Source organism: Fulmarus glacialis, unplaced genomic scaffold (genome assembly GCF_000690835.1).
Source record: "Fulmarus glacialis isolate BGI_N327 unplaced genomic scaffold, ASM69083v1 scaffold9458, whole genome shotgun sequence".
Taxonomy (NCBI): Eukaryota; Metazoa; Chordata; class Aves; order Procellariiformes; family Procellariidae; genus Fulmarus; species Fulmarus glacialis.
In genome coordinates, this window is record NW_009230219.1 from 1 (window position 1) to 21,799 (window position 21,799).

Consider the following 21,799-nt stretch of genomic DNA (forward strand, 5'->3'; position numbering starts at 1 on the left):
CCAACCTTAATGATTCTATGATTCTGTCCCCGAGCAGCGACTGTGCCCCAGCCAACTCCCTCCAGTTTATATGCTGAGCATGACGTCATATGGTATGGAATGGCCTTTTGGCCAGTTTGGGTCAACTGTCCTGGCTGTGTCTCCTCCCAGCTTCTTGTGCACCTCCCGCCTTCTCGTTGGCAGGCCAGTATGGGAAGCTGAAAAGTCTTTGACTGCTTAGCAACCTGAAAAGTCCTTGACTGCTTAGCAACAACTAAAACACCAGTGTGTTATCAACATTATTCTCATCCTAAATCCAAAACACAACACTATACCAGCTACTAGAAAGAAAATTAACTATCCCAGCTGAAACCAGGACAGCTGGATATTCAATACCAATATATTTGCATTGAAGATAAAGACAAAAAGCCAAAAATGTTCTTAGGCCTTGTTATATCCTATCTACTTAAAATCAAGAAAAGGTGAATAATATTTAAACATAGAGGGAGGAAAGGTACCATTTTGAAAAGCATTCCTTGTACTTAAAAACCAGTGTAATAGGAAAGCCATTTTTCTTTTAGCAAACATTCAAGCCTCTAAAGATATTCCCGCATTTCTCAAGGAGGACAACAGTCTAATTTACAAAAAAAAAAAGAAGAATAAAAGACACACTTTCATTTTGAATTGTATCCTAAAAGATTGCTGTGAAGGTGGATGCTCCTTCAAACAGATTTTCATACGGGATAATTTCTCAAAACTGTTATCTTCTAGGGACTTATGTTTTTATCAGATAAATGACTGAAGATAATCTAACTCATGACCGTTAACTCTAGTTTTGTTTTTTGTCTATAGATATATGCAAAAAACCTGGTGAATGCAGATAGGTGTGCACTCTTCCAGGTTGACCACAAAAATAAGGAGCTGTATTCAGACCTTTTTGATATTGGAGAAGAAAATGATGGGAAACCTGTCTTCAAGAAGACCAAAGAAATAAGGTAAGAGTAGCTAGCAGAAGAATGCAGTTTCATTATAACTATGGATGTGCAGGCATTTTATTACCCAGTCTCTGTGCCTATCTGCAGGTACCCTGACAATACTTGTCATACTGTGATATCATTCCCACCAGGACCCGCCTCCAGAAGGTAGTACTTCTGGGAATGACATTGCAGTGCCATCGAAACAACGTCTCTGAAGCTATAACGTCACTCCTGGAAATGCCGTCTTCCGGAGGCGGTCCTTTTGGAAATCATGTTGGGAAAAAAACAGAGTGTTCTGAGGTAGGTAAAGGTGCAGGTAAAGGTGCACCTAATGCGTAGTCTGGCAGTATGAGACTTTTTTTCCCAAGAGGGTTCCCAAGAGGAATTGAAATTTGTGCGATTCAAGCACATCCAAAGCAAGGAGATCACAATTTGTACTTCTTACGGATGGATTAGGCATATGTAGAATCTAGTATGGACTGGTCGTTGGTTTTGAAGATTTCAAGTCTAGTAATTTAGTTTACTTTTTCTCATGTGAATTGAGAGTATTTTCGAACTTTTAAGTAATTGTGATTCTGAAGTGTGCTTCAAGTGGTGAATTTGAAAATGTATATGGGCTTGTAATGAATGCATAGGATTCTCTGCCTAAAATTGATGTGTATTTCTGCTTCATGTCATAAGTACATAATTTTTATATGTATGCACATTTTTTTAATGAAAGAGACAAAACAACAAAGTAAATATAACATTTTTCACTTTTCAAAAATTATGAATCCTTAATAGATACAGATCGAGATTTTCAAAGACACACAGGTTTTAAACCTGCAGGTTCTTAAAAAGAAAGAAATGTATGACTAAATACCCTGCACGAAAATTTTGTTAAAATACTCAGCATAGATTTTCTCAGAATTTTTTTCGTTTCCTCCTTACACTTTTCAAGTTCTGGGCCAATATGAGATATGATTCATGTCTTCACTTAGAGTCCTTTAGACAAACTTACTCCCACTTACTGCATTGTGTGAGTGAGAATGGAAGGAGTCAAAATTGGTGCGATTTACATACTGACAAGCAAGGAGGTGGTGTAAATTAAAGAAGGTGGCCTGCTTTAACATACACTTTCATACTCCTTCCTGATAATTGTTTTTCTTGCTTATATCTTTCTGTCTTTTCTGTATGAAAATTACTTAATGTTGACTCTGAGTGCAAGAGTGTGAGCTGTTTCGTGGGTGCTGTATACTGAAAGAGAAGTACAACTTAAATATCTGTAAGAAAGTGACACCAAGTCAGTCATTCATCAGGAAGGAGCCTTAAGTTGGTGTGATGTACATATCATAAGAAGCAGCAGAAGAAACTAACTTAAAATCAGGTGTGCAGGGTGAAATCCTGTCAGCTTTGTCACTAACTTCAGTGGGGGCAGGATTGGAAAGTGTTCCACATGTGATTCTTTCTACTTATTTTTCTCCACAAGTTCTTTTGTGTTTGTATGTCATAACTGTTTTATGTCAAAGAATTGAAAGTTATTTCCTCGCAAGACAGACTTACAGATTTTTCTGATTCAACTCCAGAATATATTTGTTGTGTTTAACTTTCTTGTGGTGATTAAGGGATGCAGTTAGTACCATGGCCTTGTTTGCATGTATGAGATGAAACAAGCTAGTTACTTTGAAGTGTACATGGCAAACGCATAAAATGTTTAGCTTTGAAATTTCCACTGGTCTTTTTCCAAAGTTTATTTTACCAAATCCACCTCCCCCTCCCCCCCGAAGAAACAAGCTCCATATTGCCTATGACGTGTCTAAAGAAACAATGAATAGGTAAAAGTGATTATAAAATCAATAGCTTGTAAAGGTAAACACAGGTCTCGGGTTCTGTACAAATGTCATGTTTATTAGGCATAACCCCCAGGGTTATTAAAGACTTTGAATTTTTGTCACTAAAATGGTCATATTATGGCATCTTTTGTATTAAGCTATGTAGTTGCATAAAATGTTTTCAGAAAGTATCTGTTGGTATGTGCTTTTTTATTTTATTATTTACTACTAGTTGTTCTCTTGTAAGATTTTTCTCCTGAAAGCATCAAAATGACGCTGGTTGAGAACAAATATCCATTACCGTGCCCAAGACAGACTCCACTGGAAAAATGTTTTTCCAGGTAGCTCATATTGTGGCTAACACACATTTTTATTTTCTGCAGATTTTCTATAGAAAAAGGAATAGCTGGTCAAGTGGCAAGAACAGGAGAAGTCCTTAACATCCCTGATGCCTATGCAGATCCACGCTTTAACAGGTAGGATGTTATTCATGGGAGGGGAAGATAGCTCACCAAACTTTTACTTAAATTTACTACTTAAATTTCATATTAGAATGCATTAATGGAGCTGTGATCCTCTGATGAGGAGACAACCTACAGATATCTATTTAAATGCTTTAGCCATGGGAAATATTTTAAAGATACAAATAAAAAGTGTTATTTTTATCAAATATAGATATAATGGAGAAAAACTTAGTTATTTTTCCTGTTACGGAACTTTGCCTAGTTAGGTAGACTGTTGCTGATTTTCTTTACTAGCCTCCCTACAATCTGATTAGTTTCAGGGGAGGAAAAAAAAGTTCACTAGCAAATAGCATGCCTAAGTACCTGAATGTATTCTTTAATTTTATGAATAAGCTGATTGTACATTTGAGGAAGTATTAATTCTTTATCTTGCAAGTGGAGATTAAAGGATTAAAAAGTTCTTTCTAAATATGACACAGTAGATGGAAATATTTGAGAGCTTTGGAGGTGAACTTCTTGCATGTACTAATTACATCTTCTTTAAAACTATTTAGTATATTGTACATCAACATTTCTGAGAATCAAGGAATAGATATTAATTAATAATATGAACTCTTTTCTTTTTTTCATTTCTCTTTTCTGGCTCTCCAGAGAAGTAGACCTCTACACAGGCTACACAACCAGAAATATCCTGTGCATGCCTATTGTAAGCCGAGGAAGTGTAATAGGTGTTGTGCAGATGGTGAACAAAATAAGTGGAAGTGCCTTCTCTAAAACTGATGAGAACAACTTTAAAATGTTTGCAGTCTTTTGTGCTTTAGCCTTACACTGTGCTAATGTAAGTTTTATTTACAGTTTTGTAAGCTGTTGGTTATAATGGGAAGACTTAGAATCCTACTTAAGGATTTTGATGTTCTAGATTATTAAAGTGATTCATAAGTCTGTTTCCTGAGGAAACAGGAATCATTGAATTCTTTCCTGAATAACTGTATTTTAAGAGGATGACAGGGATTCATTTGATGCTTTCTGAAATAATTGTACTCTGGATACATCAATTTCTTGTAGCTAAACTGAGAGAGCAAGCTCTGAAATGTGAATGATATCTGTCTTCTCTTTTCCATTAGAAAGTATGATTCTTATTTACTTTTATAAATTCAGATCACATGTTTTACAAATTTAACTGGGGGTTGGAGATGTTATGTATTCTCTCGATTCCATATGCTTAATATTCAAAGATATCAATGTATACTTTTATATGCTCATTTATACTCATAATTATCCATGCTTCTAGATAAGAGTGGATAGCTATTTTTGTTTTCAAACCCTTTATCGTCACAAAAATTACTATTCCCGTAGGAAGCGTAAGCAATTTAATGATCATGACTATATAAGTATAAAAATGCAATGCAGAAGAAATGTGTCATATTCATGGGAGGTAAGACACAATGCAATGCCAGTTAAGCCTGGTGATATACATTAAGCCATTTTTCCAACATCATGCTGCCAGTATACTGGGGCAGCAAATTTTACTAACAATTATTTAAACTTGTTCCACATGACTCAAGGCAAGTAGAAAGGCCTGCCTATAAATGAAACTTGGGTCTATGCAATCACTCAACTGTGTGTGGGTTCATTCCTTTTTAGATGGTGAATGTTACCATTCAGGGCATACTGCTCCAGAGGTTTATCTTCACTAGTAAAATTGTTGTGTCCTCGCTTGTTTACAAACCATGCCATGTCTGCAATAGCTGTCTGAACCTCTCAATAATTAACTGTACTTATTTTTCACAGCTATTGCATAGTAATGTAGGTATGATAAACATCTCATGTACTTTTTACTGTGCATAGGTAGCAGTTATTTGTACCAATTAATAGCTGAATTCATGCAGTGGCACAAAATATGAATTGTGCTCTGTTACCAGTTTTCTTTTTTTAGCATATTGCAAGGGACTAAGCTCTGTTTCTAACTCCTGAACTTTGATTCTTTTTCTTGGAAGAGCTCAGATGGGGTGAAAAATCAGCCGAGCCTTAGATGTTTACCCGAATGAGTAGATGCAGAATGATGTGATAGGAGGCCCAGTTTTCCAGAAGTACTGAATTTTAATATAATCTGTCGCTTTTCTAATGTGTGAAGTTGAGCAGCCAAACGCACTAACGTTTTTGCAGAGGTGTATTTTAAGAATAAGTGCTTGAATACAGGAAAGAGATGGTTTTTTCCTTTATTAAAATTTCACATTAATAAATGACTTCCCTTTTTCAGATGTACCACAGAATTCGCCATTCAGAGTGTATTTACCGTGTAACGATGGAGAAGCTATCCTACCACAGTGTTTGTACAGCAGAAGAGTGGCAAAACCTCATGCACTGTACACTGCCTCCACATATTTATAAAGAAATTGAACTGTAAGTATTTTCCTCATATAGCGACAGTTGCATCTTGTATCAATCTATGGAAAAGATGATTTACTTTTTTCCTAGGTGTAGTGGAGAGTTTTGTAGGAAGCACTTTTATTATTGAACTATCCCAAAATCATAGAGGTTTATGTCTGGCTTTCTTATACTTAGTTATACTTAATGACCTGTGAACAAAATTTATCTATCAAAGATGTAAAATAATACCTACTCAGAATGGTAGCATTTTCCTCAGGCATGGGTAGCTATAGTAGTTGCTTTAAGCATTAGTTTATATCTAAGGATTGTAGAGATGAGCTTTCTTTTGATAGTCCCAAGTCACCAACAGTTCCGAGACAGAGAGGAGGCTGAGCTGGAACATCAGTAGTTAAGACCAAATGCATGATCTCATCCCCTTGTATATGTTTTAGAATAAAAGATTCAGCTCGTTCCTGGGATTTTCTGGGTTGCGTGTTTCTTGGGTTTGGGGGGGAGGGGTTGGGGTTTGGGTTTTTGGTTGGTTTTTTTTTTGCTGTGTGTATTTTGTGCATCTGCTTGTGCTTCTTAAAGGAGGGGGAAACGGATACAGATCTCCAAACTTCTGAAGATAATTCAGGGTTATGAATCCCGGGTGCTAGAGTTTAGAGTTGCGGCCTAAATTTGGAGGAGGGCTTCCTATCCAGCCTCTTAAGCTTTCTCTGAAATAATTCAGTTATTTTCAGCTATCAAGGATCTGCTGTGTCCTGAAGATGGACCTCTATTTGTATTTTATCAGTCAGTCCCTACTCAACGCTAACACTGGGAGTCATCTCATTTTTTAGTCACTGTTTCTGGCCCAGGACAATAAAATCTACTGTAGTGACCAGATGCCTAAGATCAGAACTCTATGATGCTGAGTCACAAAATCCAAGTTGTCTTCGTAAACCTGATCTCCAGAGCTCTCTCACTCCTGTCAGGTGCTGAGCACTGTAGCTGTGAGTGAGCAAAGCATGCAAGCGTATGCTTCACAGGGACTGCTTACAGTTAAAGTTCATTACATGCCGAATTGATTTGCTTGAACGCTGGAGTATTAGCAGCTTGCAGGATTGCACCCTAATAGAAGCTTACTCTTTCCAATACAATTTCTTGTGCTTTGTTAGATGATACTATATAACCTACCTCCTCAGCAAAAATTACGTTTACTTGCAAAGATGACAGGTTTCATTCTAAATTATATTAACATCCTTTAGTTTGAGCAATCTGAACACATTTAACCATTTTCCAAGCAATTCAGCTACCTTCAGCTCTCTTGTACCTGCTGTGCTGTTCAGTATGCCACGTACATGCAAACATTTAGCTGGGTTCAATGGAAAGTAAATAGAAGAATTGCAGCACAGCAGGTGCAGGCAAAGGGGTTAATTAATAATCGAAGGACAAACAGTTCTGCTGAGCGGGTCCCTAATTTTAGGGCTAAAAGTTGATATCAGGAGAGGGAAGGTCTCAGCTAATGAAACATAAAAAATGCAGTATTAAATGTTTGATTTTTGAAGTTTGGGCTTAATTTCTATTAGCCAGTAAAAGTTGATCTTTTTCCTCTATCAAAATTAGAGCGAATCTCACTGAATTTGTGACAGAAATTATTGAAAAAAAGCCAGTAAAAGTATTATTAGAGACACCATTTTTACAATTCCTGGGAGGAAAGTCTGGAATATGTTAGGAGTGCTTGTAAAGCTCTCATCATCCCTGTAGAACAAAGATTTTTGTACATTACTTAAGCAATGGCGTCTTCAATAAAGATTTATGTTCCTATTAACTAAACAAAGCCAAAGGCTAACCAAAGGCTAACGGTTGGACTCGATGATCTTAAGGGTCTTTTCCAACCTAAATGATTCTGATTCTATAAGCATAGTTCCATTGACCTTAGCGGAAATATATTAACTTACATTGCTGGAAAATATAGCCTGTAAAGTCAGTTTTCTGTATATGTTCAGAAACAAGTGAATGCTGTCAGATATACATTACGTAGTTGCTTTTAGTAAGAATGAAAAGGCGTTTGTCCTTACTAAGCTGAAACTTTCTTCTTAGATACCACTTTGATATCAGTCCGTATGAGGATGTCTGGCCTGCCATTTTTGTCTACATGGTTCACCAGTCCTGTGGGACAGCCTGGTATGAAGTACATGATTTATTGCTTTAATTCTGTTTGTTATGTGTTTATTTATTAGGAAATTTTGAGATCATTATTTTCTAATTCAAGGTCTTATTTTCTTTGGAGTTTATTTACTATGTCTGGTCTGTACAGGGCTGTAATAAGCAGGCTGGATTTCTTGTCCCAGTTTCTTGGTCTTCAGTTAATAAAATTTGGGAACAGCCAGGTAAAAGAACTCATGATATCATCCAAACAGTTGTCCTTCCAATATATAGAAGTATTGTTTGGTTCTGAGATGAGATTGCTTTTCAGACGGAAGATGGTGAAGGTATTAAAGGCACTCTTGCCATAAAGGAGAGAAGGTCCATGAATACTGATTTTTCAAATGTATAGTTGCTGAAATTAATATAGTATATGGTTAAAATAATCCAAGGTTATATCTTATCTTGCTAAATAAATCATTATTGGCATCGTTGTGCATTAATTATGGAAGTGAATGATTTTCAAATGAAATGTTTCATTTATTGTCCTTTCTGTCAGTGTCCGTTATCATTACTAAGATCAGTAGTCTCTTGGCTAAGTATGTCCCATTGCTGAAAGAAGGGAGCTGCTCTGAATTACAGAAAAAGTCTACAGATGGAGAGTTGCAAGGGGAAGTATCTCCCTGCAAAAAGGAGCAACATTTGGGAAACATTTGCTGGTGACTGTTTCATCTTAGTAACTGGATGAATCTCCGTGCTCTCAAAGCATACAGTCAAACCTGAGTGTCTTTCTCGTGTCTTCTTCAATACTGCAAAGTGGGTGACTGTTCTAAATACAGTTCTGTACTGCTCGGTGTAGTTAGCTGGTTTCCGTTCCTGTTTGAAAGGCTGTGGATGCAGGACTGGGTTTCAGATTTTCAGCTTTCTTTCAAGGTGTGACTTTGATGGGAAAGAATTGATACCTACTTGACGTTTTTCAAATTGACTCTCAGCTTTCACATATAAAGTTAAAGAAACAAAAGTGGGGAAAATATTTGAAAAGGAGGCTGTTGGGACTGGACTTGTATTTAATTTCTGAAAGAACAAAACTTCTCAACCCTCTGAAACAAGTACAGCTATTTTAAGATTAAAATTTGATTTTTAATATATTGAGGAGTAAAGTTGTGCCTTTAAGTATACATCTATGTAACGTATAACTGTCCTGTCCAGGAAGGATTTTGGAGAAAAATCTATGATACTGGCTACATTTTCTTTGCTCTCATGAAGAATTAATCTTTTACTGCTTTAATCGAGTATACAAAATACAGCAGTGGAGGAAGTAATAGTATTCTACATTGAGGTAGCATTGATTTTCCCTTTGGCTACAACTGTACTAGTCCGTAGTAACCATTGAGTTGATATTGGATGTAGATGGAAGTGACTATTGTGATGTTCTGAATTATGATGTACTATTTTAAACAGTATTTCTAACAGTTGTTCTAGAGCTGTCTGCCTTAACTCTCTAGAATTAAAAAAGAAAGCCCGAAGCTTTTTTGAAAGACCTTCGTTTTTACTAATGTCAGACTGAGGCTAAGAAGAATAATTACCTTGCTCAGCACACAACCACAGAAATATGTTTTTCTATCTAACTGGCTCCATATAGTGTGATATTCTGAATTATGATGTACTATTTTAAACAGTATTTCTAACAATTGTTCTAGAGCTGTCTGACTTAACTCTCTAGAATTAAAAAAGAAAGCCTAAAGCGTTTTTGAAAGACCTTCATTTTTACTAATGTCAGACTGAGGCTAAGAAGAATAATTACCTTGCTCAGCACACAACCACAGAAATATGTTTTTCTATCTAACTGGCTCCATATAGTAAATGTGTTTACATTTTTACATGTGGGTCAGAGACATTCAGCTTTGTTTTCTCAGCCCTCATGTACTGCAAAACTAGAACGTTAATACCACTTCCCTGAGATACCCAAGAAATTATCAAAACATGGAACTTAAAGTCAAACCATAGTAACGGGGAAAAAATGAGAATAAAGGAAAACTGATCTGCTTATGAGGGAGAAAGTCGGTGACTTGGGACTCTGGCATCTGCAGTTCAGTTCTGGGGTCAAGTGCCCTTTTCACCCCGGGCAGCTCGGATTAGAAAATTTTAGAAAATTTAGAAAATTTTACCTGATAGCTAATCTGTGCCTGAATTTCCCATCTGTAAACAAAAAGTATTCAGCTTTCCTTTCAAAGGAACATTGGTAGATAAAGTCTATTAAAGATTGTGCAGAGCTCTGGTACTACAGAATATGAACTCTCTCAGAGGTGTTTTTTGATGAGCACATAAGCCAAACATAACAATTACTTTATTACTGTTGTTTATTATTACCTTAATGAAAATACTCTTGATCATAAATTCATTTTGCTTGTCTATATTAATAGCAAAAATATAAAAAAAAGTCCTTTAAGAAATAATCCCATAAATGCTATACATTTGGATCATTTTCATGATTGACCGGCAATTACTTAACAAAATATTGTTTGGTGAAAAATGAAGAAACAGTGAAATGTGAATTTCTGTTCATTTGGCCAAACTGGAAAAAAAATCTTAAAGTCTTGGAAAAAGTAAAATGTTCTTCTTTTCACGATGTCAATACGGAGCATCTCAACTTCTTTTATTCAAAACAATTTACGCATCTGGTGTTTGAAATTTTAATTTAAACAGGATTATTTCTTCTGTGTCATTTGCTTAAAAATCCCTGATTTTATGTTTTGATCACAAATGAGGTTTTCAAGCTGCCCATTAGAAGCAGAGTTTTATTATTTGGCAGGTTGAACAGATAACAATTTAAAGAAACCACACTTCAAGTTTCTGGGAGCAGGGAAGGTTATGCAGTTGTGTTGCCTGGGCTGGGTGGCTTGACTTATGTTCCAGAACTTCACAGATTAAACTAAGAGCATTGTCAGGTATCCACGCTCCTCTGTCCTTGCCAAAACTTGAATGACTCTTAAAATCAATGAGTCATCTGCAATGAGAGTCAATCCTAGCAAGAAGAGTAAATCAAAGAGCATCTTTTCTCCTCTGTTGGTTATTCTTCCCGTTCTTATTTCTTGTCTCTGACCAAATTAATTTCTTTCTAGCTTTGAACTTGAAAAGCTATGCCGATTTACTATGTCTGTAAAGAAGAACTATCGCCGTGTGCCCTACCACAACTGGAAGCATGCAGTTACTGTTGCACATTGCATGTATGCCATACTTCAGAACAACCAGGGGCTTTTCACTGATCTAGAGGTAGGTGAGATGATTGTATCAGACCTCATCAGAGGTATCAGCCATCGCAGAAGTGCATTTTCTATGCTAGAGTTTTGCTGTCAGCTTGGGCAGAGTGTATATAAAGGTCCCTGCAGAGAAACAGGTGTGAGTAGAAAGCTTGAGGAAGGAGAATTATTCAGATTCCTAATCCTAGTGTTTCCTTCACGTTTTTCAGGTCTGCCCACTGAAGAAGCAGTAGCAGATTTGCTATAAGTCCATGTCCACATTTTGAGGTTCTCCCTGCCCATTGACAACCACAGTCTTTATTTTAATTATTTAACTAACTGTCAGATCTGTACTGAGGGGAGGGAAACACACTGATCTTGAACCCTGTGAGGTCTGGGAGGTCCTGAATAGGAGGACAAGGGTTGCAGAGGTGGTTGACATATGTGAGTAACGGAGAAGAGTAGAAAGGATGGAAGGAAAACGGTTGTCCAAATGTGCTAATTCACTGATTAACTTTTATTATACAACAGTTTTCCTTAGCATGCATGTACATATTTTAAAGATAAATGCATAGTGTTTGAAAAAATCAGGGAAAAAAAACAAAACTTTTAATAGATCACTACTGGAAAAGTTATAATAGTAAAATGGAAGGCTTAGAATGTTTAAATGTTAATATACACTATAAAGAATTGTCACTTGTTTTTTTTCTGAATTATGGTAGGTGCAACTGGGAGTGCTGTCTATTATTAATACTACCTGAAACTTCTGACTGGGAGAACCTGTTTTCAGTTATGTATAACTTTGCCAAATACTAGCCATTTGGGCTGTAATTTTCCAAGCTCCGTGACTTCCTCAAGCTGATTCATTTGGGGAAATTTCAGCCAAAAATGCTTGGCTTTTTTAAAGAAATATGCTAGGAGAAATCAAGTTTTTGTTCACTGTGTCAGAGTAAAATAAAATTTGGTGATCTTTCATTTGAAAAGGTCTAGTTTATTCTGCTGTAAAGCAGGGACTTGAAAATTGACACTGAAATAGGAAAGTGGCATTTGCCAGGCATATGCTGAAAGTTGGCAAAGCTATACAAGTTTGAAAAAATCAGTATTCCTTTAACAGCAAAAATCTGTGGATTGCAGCCTCGGGGAATATTTAGAGCTCTGATAACATTCAGTACTAACCAAGTAGTAAGCCCCATCCTTTTGGAGATGCAGAGTAAGAAAGACGGGGAGAGCAAAAGAGGCAGCTGTTAAGAGAGATGGAAACAGTCTTTGTTCCCTGCCAGCCTTCACCTGTTTGAATGCCTTATCCCAGTCTATGTTCCAGCTCTTTCTAGCAGTCTCCTCTCTTGAGACTGGAGATGAATCCAACAAGAATACAGGAAACTGCTGAAGGAAAGTTTGGGGAACTAGGATGGGCTGGTCTCAGGTGAGGGATAATGACATGAACCTCGATAGACTTAGAGACAGGAGGAGAAGTATGAAACACAGTAAAGGGGACTCTGATCTAGAGACAAATAGATCCAGCAGTTGGCAGTGGCCAAAGAGTTGGGATCCAAGCAGGGACAATGGGTACAAAGTCAAGAGCACTGGGATTAGGCATTGTATAATCCTGAAGGACTGAGACAAGAATGACTTCCTGGGATGCGGAGACTGGGACAAGCTAGAGAAAGAGAACCATCTGGTACAAGGGACAGACTGATGAGAATTGTAAGACTGGAAAAACACAGGTTATAAAGGATGCAACCAGAGAATTAAACTTGTGGGGGAAGAACAGAAAAGCTCATGCCTGGTAGATCTGACATGTAGCACAAAGGATTCTGAGACTCAGCTCTCCTTTGCTGTCAGAGACCGTTTTTCAAGTCTGTTGGTTAAACGTCTTGCCCCTTCTGACAGTAGTAAAAAGGGGATACCAGCTTCCTACAGCTGTTACTGCACGACTTCAAATAATATAGGTGTGTGTTATGTTCCATTTCTGCTGAGGATCTGTGTGGATGTGTGCTGCTGCATCATCTGTTTTATTATGTGCCTTTTAAAAATGTACTTCACAAGATGCGATATTGAAAAGGCATCATTAAAAATAAAAGTGAAGGATTTAAAATAAAAGCAAAGGTCTCAAAATCAGAAATACTGTTAAGGTTGCTACAACCTTAATTCTGCACATCGTATATTTGTCATAAAATCTTTAGTTACATCATTGTTTGCTATTTTTCCACATAATGATGTGCCTCTTAGTAGAGTATATAGGTTGGATATTGCTCACTTAATAGGAGGTTAATCAGTAGTCTTTTTCTGCTTCATTTTATAGCTTATCCTTGTTTACTGAACGCTCATCAGAACCAACTATAAGACAGAGCTGTTAAGAATATAAAGACATTTTTGTGATACTCCATGCCGACAGTGACTGCTTCACAAACATTAATGAATGTGTTTTCAAAACACACCTGCAGTGTGAATAGCTTTTGCAAGTGTTCACATATTTTGTGTGTTGAATGAGAGATTTCAGGGACTCCATTTCTTCAGGATATTAAGAGTTAGTTAAATAAAAAAATCAGTTACCGTCTTACTTTGTTTGCAATTGCTGTTGTCCAGCATTTCTGTAGCTCACATTAGTGACTTCCTAGGAAAAGTTTCACCTAGGACACTTGGTCAGTGTCTTCGAGGGGTGTTGCAGAGGCAGGTCTAGCATCGGACTTTGACCAGGAGATCATACATCTTATGTATTTCCTCTCCCTTGATAACTGCACTTTTTATTTTTTTAAAAAACATGGTAAGGATTCAGTGGATGACCAGACTATCTGTTTAAAACTCTGATTTCTTCATGAAGCAGAATCCCTGCAATAGTATGTGATTGTGCAACAAAGCTTTTTAAATTCATATTATATAAAAGGTTTGAATTACAATTGGACCAAGAATTTTAATTCAGCACGTCCTTACTTCACGTTTCTTGCAATTTTAAGGATGTTTCTCCATATGCTTTTTGAAGGCAGTGTAAGCATAGTCTAATTTTTACAGTATTTTGGGAAGAGAGTGACACCTAGGGGCAGGAAATCCATCTTACTTTTCATATTTATCTCAATTTTTTTGTAGCGAAAAGGTCTTTTAGTTGCATGCCTGTGTCATGACCTGGATCACAGAGGTTACAGCAACAGCTATCTTCAGAAATTTGATCACCCCTTAGCTGCTCTCTATTCCACGTCAACAATGGAACAGCACCACTTTTCGCAGACTGTGTCCATCCTGCAGGTAGGATTATTGAAATTGTATCTTCTGTGCAGTAGAGTCCAGTGGTGGAAATAGGAGTCACATCATTACCCAGTAGATTTTCTGAAGCATGCTTAATTCAATTTCTGGATTGTAGTGCTCATTTAGAAGAGTGGAATATTTATTACAGCAAGCCAGGTTCCACAATTAGCAACCCAAGCATTCAGTAATAGTGCAAAACGTAGCTTTCCCAAAATCTTGATCTTATAAAAAATATTGTGTATTTGACGGTCTTTGCTCATGACCTTCCTTTGGAGCTTTTAGCTTCTGGGTCAATGAGGGTTTTTCCTATGACCATATGGAATAGGAACTTTGAAAATGAAAAATCAGTTTCTCACTTACTTAGGTATTTCCGGCATAATGTGCTTCAATAAAGTCTTCAACCATCCTGAAATTCTGAATAAAAACTCAAGTACTGGCAAAAGTTTGCATGAGAAGCTTGAAAACCTGCTGTAATAAATTCCGTGAACATTAAGTGTGTGGCATGAAGGAGGAAATGTTAATTTTGCACGCATGAAAAGTTTAAACTTGTTTCATTATGTTATCATGTGCTTTTTTATTATTCAGCAATTTGGGAAAAAAAAAAAAAATGAGTAAGGTAATATTCTATGAAAGAGAGTTCCTAATATGAGGTAATGTGTCTGTATGTTCAATGAATAGAAAACTACAAGAAAGCATGCAGACACATTTTGGGAAATCCACGTGTGCCACTGACACACAGGTATTTTCTCATCAGTGAAAATTTTTTTCATGCTCAATTAAAAGAGTGAGAACTCTCACCTATGAAACCACTGCCAGTCCATAACATACTTGTGCTCACTGGTTTTAGTTTACCATGCACACGCTCAATGCACAGCCTTACCATGCTACTGGGCCTCTAATTCGTTGTTAACTTTTCTTTCTTTCTGGTCTTTCAGGGGGAAGATCTTTATTTTCTTAAATACCTAATCACCTTTTAGGAAAAATACATATTCTGTATTGTATTCAGAAGCACATCTTGTGATTATGGTTTTAGGTATCTCATACATTTCATCAGAGAATGGAAGCTTTATCTCTGAATGCTCTTCCATGTAGGAGGGTGTAATTGAATCCTTCAGTGGTGGTATGGCATTAGACTTTTAGTATTCATTTTTCATGTGAGTTTGTGCACAGTGAGCAAGTTCCTCAGTCATTAACACTTCTCTGTCCCACTAATGGCTGTGTGAAGCAGACTTCAGTCATTCCTCAAAAGCCATTTTGCATTTTTCCTGCAGAAATGTTGTAATCGGTGAAAGTCCCATTTGCCAAGAAGGCAGGGAACCCCTTTGCTTCGCTACTACCTCCTATCCTTGGCCTTCGGTGGGGGTGAGGAAAGGGAGATAGGTGGTCATAGCGTAGAGTGGATTTGGACACTGGCTACCCAAGTGCCCATGGATGGTGATTAGCAGCAAAGGCAGATTAGAGCAGCCTTTTGGACTTGCTGGTTTTTGTTTGAATCAAAAAGCCTTACTGAATTCCTGGACCGTTACAAAAAAAAGCCAACCAATGCATCAAACCCTTTAGGGTGTATCTCATTGAGTTTTAATTTTATGTTAGTAACCTGCAGTTCTTTTCACTGTTTGAAACTTTATAGCTGCTTTGCTCATCCACCTGCAGTTCTAGGGTACACCATACTTAGGAATACAGAGGATTCTATTCACTAGCTTTAGCTCAGCAGGGAAAGAATAAAACCTAAGGAGCTGTACTTTGTATGTACTACTCAAAAGCTTGAGTGACATGCTCAGAAATGGCTGCTTCTGTCAGTACTTAACAGAATCAGTTCTTTACTAGTAGTATGAACAGATGCTGTCACAGTAGTCTTTCTGATAGTGCAGCTTCTAAAGAATTCTAAAGATTCTAAAGAATAGAATCTAGAATAATTTAAATATTAGGACGAATAGCCTGTTCTTGTGGATTAGGCAGCAAGGTTGGAGAGGAAAGGGTTTCCAAATCCCTAAATCATGAAAACTAGTAGTAGTAATTTCCTGCTCCCAAAGTGTTGATGGTGGGTTAAAATGTTCTGAACTTTTATTTTAAATATCATGTTCTATGACTTAGGAGTCTGTCAAAGGAGCATTGAGACATAGACAGATTGTATTTTCTATTCATTATTCACAATAAATCTGCTTGTCCAAGTAAAAATGTTGGAAAATGACATTTACGTTCCGGATGGTGAGAGAAACCAAACCTGTTTGTACCATGGAGGATTTATTTTGAACAAATTATGTAAATGCTTGACAAAAGTCAGGGAAACTTTTTATGAGCTTCAGCCCAAATGCCAATTAAATGTCAAAACACATCTGCCTTTGATATATTTTAATAATATTTTCTATTTGTGAATGTGCACACCTTGACATGGCTGGCTCATTCTTTCTTATTTTTCTTTGTTTCCTCTCAACATTAGGAAGACTTTTGACAAGTTGTTTTCCAAATCTTAGAGACAGCGAATAGTGTTGACTTTTCAAAATGTGATATAGCTTCATGAGCGATCACAGTACATGGATATCGTCAGTTAAATGCACAATAATACATAGTGGAAATTGAAAAGGGATGACAGTGGCATGTTACCAGAGCCTCCATAGTGGAAACCGTTGTCTTTAGTTTATGAGTCAGTCAACTCATGGTTGAACAAAGCAGCTTTTTCCCCTAAATGTTCATATACATTAAAATACTGTAATTAACTTTATTTCTATAGAGAAAATTGTATCAGTAAATGCAGCAATTTCAGGCACATTTCATTTGGAACACTGTGAAAACAAAATCATTTTAGTACTTTAACTTGGATATTTCCTTATCCGTATTATGTGTTATGCAGTATCAAAATTGTACTTCAGAGTGAATCAGACACTCAGATTACCAACTTGGCAATGCAGTACTCTGGATCAGGATTGAATCGCAAGTTCCCAAGCTAATACTGTCTGGAAGTGCTGTGTCTGTAGTGCTTATAAATCAGAGAAGAAAAAGCTAGCATTTTTCTCTATTAATATCTTTAGGCTTCAGAAAGAGCAGTCCCAAAACCAAATCAGTGGCTTAGTCATAGGTTTCATGACAGTATTTAAAAAAGAAAGATAAAAATGGGAATTTCAGGCTGTCAACATTTGAATTTGCAACAAAAAATGTCATGGGGCTGTAAAACCGTTGTAACCTGTCTGGTGAAGTAAAGGCTGAAATCATCTCAGAATTAGAGCTTGTGCTTTTTATTGGTTTTTTACTTTTTCATAGCTGGAAGGGCACAATGTCTTCTCCAATCTGAGCTCCAGCGAATATGAGCAAGTACTTGAGATCATCCGGAAAGCCATCATCGCCACAGACCTTGCCCTGTATTTTGGAAATAGAAAACAGCTTGAAGAGCTGCATCAGACGGGAGCATTAAACCTTAAGAACCAAGCACACAGGTAAGTAGCAAAGCAGTGTTAGTTCACTATGGCATTAGTCCTAGAAAGAAAAACCTTATTTTTGCAAAAAAATTTCTGTGTACACAGTAATTTTCTTTCACATGAGATTTCTAAGACCAGCTGTGTGTAAAATTCCAAGTATGTAACAGTAATTTCCATTGTTTTATATTTTTATGTCACTGCCTTTGGATGTCATCTGCACAGTTCAAAGACAGATCATCTGCAGATGAAAGTTAGTGCACAGGCAGTTAGGTGGTGGGGAAAAGGTGTGCAATAATTACTTAGTTTTATTTTTATGTCAATATTTTGATTATTCTATCAACATGCTTTTTTGGAAGGAATTCTGGTCAGATCTCAACCTTGGTGAATTAAGATAGCTCTAAGTTTTAAAAACATACAAGTGCATATATGTATAAATACATGACTCTCTTTGTCCACATAAGCAAAACATACTGCACCCTGGATGAGAGATGTGTCTCACAACAGGCTTCATTAAAGTGCTTATGCAGCCCTTCAGAGCTGCTTTACTGGAAAGTGGATCCTGTCATTAATCTAATGCAGGGAAAAATTAGAGGCGCAACATGGGAAAATACTGAATCATGATTCTGATTTCTTTTCAAAAGAAACTTTAATACTTGGGTCTTCTTTCTGAGGAGTTTTACAGGTTTTTGCCAGTAGTTTTGAATAAATTATTACAACACTGTAGGAAGAGCAGTTTTTAAAAGCTTATTTCCCAGTGTGGAACTGAAGCTTATCAGACTTGAATAAACCTCAACATTTTAAAAAGACAAAGATATAGTAGTTCCTGATAATCTTACAATAAAATTTACCAGAAATCTTAAATTTAGGGTTTATAAAATTTAAATAGGATCACAACTATTTAGTGTGTGATTGCATATTCTATTATGGTGGGGTTTTTTTTTTTCTATCTTACCTGCCCTCAGAGCATTTTTCAGTGCACAGCCACGTGCCTGAAGATAGGACATCAGTTTGTAATGTGGCCAAAGAATCCAAGACTTCTAATTGGTATCTGTACGTGCAATGGAATGCTAAATTGGCCCTTACTTGTCTGATGAATCCTCTTTCTTAACTCAGGGGAATTGCACTTTGCCATTTATCTATTGGTTATATTGTGTATTTATGTATTTTCCCTAGTATATTTGTCTGTGGGTACAGTTTTAATGACTGCCATCACGTTGGCATGCAAGTTAGCAAATTGTGTGCTTTTTTCATGGAATACACATTATTAACAAAGATGCAGGTGTCCTTAAGTGTCATCTTAAATTCTCCATTGGGTGGAAAACACGTGAATTCATTCATTAATTTGCCAGTTTTCTTTATAAAACTTAGATTCATAAACCGTAGGTTTGGGTAGTAGACGAGCGCTAGAAAACTGTTTAAATAAGATTTTTTTTTTGTGTACCTTATCCTAATAATGATTATAATCCTACTGATGCTGTTCAGTTATTCTGTGAACAGTTTTGTCAGTGTATAGGACAGAGTTACGTGTAGGATTCTTGTTCTGTCAAGGTTAGAATTTATTCCAACAAAGCAATGACAGAGTACCTTAAGATAGACGCAGAACTAGTTTTTCCTCTTTTTGGAGCATGTGTTCCTCTCTCTTTAAAGAACAGAAAGAAATGCAGCAACAGGATATGCCATCTTTCTTTTTATAGACTTGTAGTGTATCTTCAGAAAATTAAGGAGGGGCACGTGAGTGTTCTAACAGGCAGGCGTTCTTGCGTACTTTTCTATGAATGTGATTTTGCAGAGGATGGTCAATGAACTCTGGTTGCAAACAATGCAGGGAATATAATATACAATTTGTGTGATGCCTTACCAATGAATCATAAACAAGTGAGGAAGAAACAAGCAAGGTGGAAGAAATTTTGTAGTATATATACTTCACTGCTGATTGAACTGAGGAAGGGCAAATAAAAACTCCGCAGTGTGGTCATTCTTTACCAAACTTACAGTTTACTGTTATTTTATTTTAGAGATAGAGTGATTGGTCTGATGATGACGGCTTGTGATTTGTGTTCTGTAACAAAGTTGTGGCCAGTTACCAGACTGACGGCCAATGATATATATGCGGAATTCTGGGCTGAGGTATGTGTATTTCTTTTGTTTATTCTCTTTATAAATGGAAGTATCCAGGAATTAAAAAACAACCATAAGTATTTTTCAATCCATATCTTAGCATGCTTGTTTAAAAGGTATTCATTGGTGCATGCACATGTTCTGTTGTTTACTCTGAAGCTATTTAAAGAGCTGAGTTAGCATCCTAATTTTCAGGCAGCATTTTTTCTCTCTGTTAAAGATAAATTTAGAAAGTATGTCCTAACATAAAGTGACCAAGCAACAGAGCACAGAAGAAAATCTGTAAGGTTTTTTGAGTCACTAACTGTAGTTTTGTGAAGAATCTATTTGTATTCTAGAAATCCAAAATACGAAACCAGCTTCCAGGTCAGCTGCCTTGAAATACACTTATAAAGCTGTAGTATGAGTCCAGGAAATGCTAAAGCAAATACGACAAACCTTAAAATTCTTCTGATCCGACCATTTGAATCTTCTTTGTAAGCCAGCTCAACAACTGGGTCTCAGAGAGAGCTGATTTTTTAATATACTGAAAGTTACTCCACAGATAAGATGTACTGAGAACTGAAACAAGGCATTGAGCTGTGTAATGTAATCATGTTCATAAATAAAGATGCAATCTCTTACGTGTCTTACGCTGAGGAGTAAATGTTCTAATCGTTTAATTTTTAGAGTGGAAGTGACTACTTTAGGGATAAGGAATAAATTCTGAGGGTGTTGCACAGAGTTGAATTATGCAGTGTATTTTCAGAACTCCTATTGCACATGTGTCTCATAAAGAGTTGTTCTTTTCTATTATGTGCCCTGTGGAAGTCTGCAGAATTCAGTGGTGTAAAATGGAAATCAGGCCCACAGAGTTGATGTAGCATGCATATAGTGTGGAGATTGTTGTCCTGCCTGTTGCATGTTCACTATGAAATTCAAGATGTGCATGGCTTGTGGGTGTTTTTTGTATCCACATGTTCTCATTCTCTTAATTATGAACAGCCCAGACTACAATAAAATATTTGAAAAATGCAGACTGTATGAGCTCAAAGATCTAGTTCAGTACTCTCTAAAATGTCAGCACTGGAAAGTGAGTGTTCTTATAAGTGATACAATGGAGGTATAATGTCGATGTGCCTCACTGATTACATACTCAACTTTTTTGCTTACAAGTAAAAAGACTTTTTAATGCAAATCTTGTGAACTCAGTGGAGCAGGAAGGATCAAACTGATTTTTCCTCTAGTAAAGATGGAATTATGGACATAGTTGAGCCTGCCCAGACTTTAACCTGTTTTGTAATCCAAGGATGAGTTAATAAAGGTGGATCGTGTTATATTGCTACTTCATGGAGAAAATGTAAATTAGAAGCTATTGACAGAAATTGAATTCTGTAATTGGTGTTTTACTGAATCCTCTTTAAGAAGAGGTTAATTGATACACGGCAGAAGTTGGATATGTTGTGATCCAGTCAGGATGGTTGACAAATCCAGCCACAGGTCTAAATGCTTCTGGAAATTGGAAAGCGGGAGACATATAGAGAAAATCCTGGGAAAGCTAAACCAATAGAAAGTTTAGATTGTGTTTCACTGCAGAAATTGTTACTTAATTGGGGAAAAAGGTAAACTTTAGAGAAGTATATTTGACTAGATTGAATGAATGGTTGTGTTACAGTTCTAAAAGTAGGATGGAATATTGCTTCTAATTACTACTTGAGTTCATAATATGTTGAATGATTTAATCAGAGCATTTTTATAATATTTCTTCTTTGTGTAATCATTAACTAAAACAATAACTGCAGAAGAGGTTGCAGCAATTTTGTGGTATGTCACACTGATCTTTTTTCATTGAATGAAGCCCAGTATAGCTAGTGTTTTCAGCTAAGATCTGCCTTGATATCGCTCAGCATGAAGCTTTCCCACAGTGCTACAACTCAAGCAAACTAATACGTTTGCTGATCAGTTATATAGGATTACAAGCTTGTATAAGATTTGTCTGCTGTGATTTTTTTTTTTGTGAGATATGAGACATTAGGCAGTTGTTAAACCCTTTCTGCAGTATTTTTTTTAAGAGACTTA

The 21,799-nt window shown here is 36.6% G+C and overlaps 1 protein-coding gene across 1 annotated transcript in view; it reads left to right on the forward strand.

The window, feature by feature from the left end:
• Positions 1–831: 831 nt before the first annotated feature.
• The window catches only part of PDE10A (phosphodiesterase 10A), a gene marked incomplete at its 5' end in the record, with an annotated part of 33,994 nt that continues 13,026 nt past the window's right edge, over positions 832–21,799 (forward strand). Inside the window, 9 exons of the mRNA XM_009584149.1 lie at positions 832–974; positions 3,151–3,243; positions 3,883–4,069; positions 5,492–5,634; positions 7,687–7,770; positions 10,854–11,004; positions 14,055–14,210; positions 17,469–17,641; positions 19,639–19,750. Coding sequence (XP_009582444.1) covers positions 832–974; positions 3,151–3,243; positions 3,883–4,069; positions 5,492–5,634; positions 7,687–7,770; positions 10,854–11,004; positions 14,055–14,210; positions 17,469–17,641; positions 19,639–19,750 — 1,242 coding nt within the window. The remainder of the gene's footprint in view (positions 975–3,150; positions 3,244–3,882; positions 4,070–5,491; positions 5,635–7,686; positions 7,771–10,853; positions 11,005–14,054; positions 14,211–17,468; positions 17,642–19,638; positions 19,751–21,799) is intronic.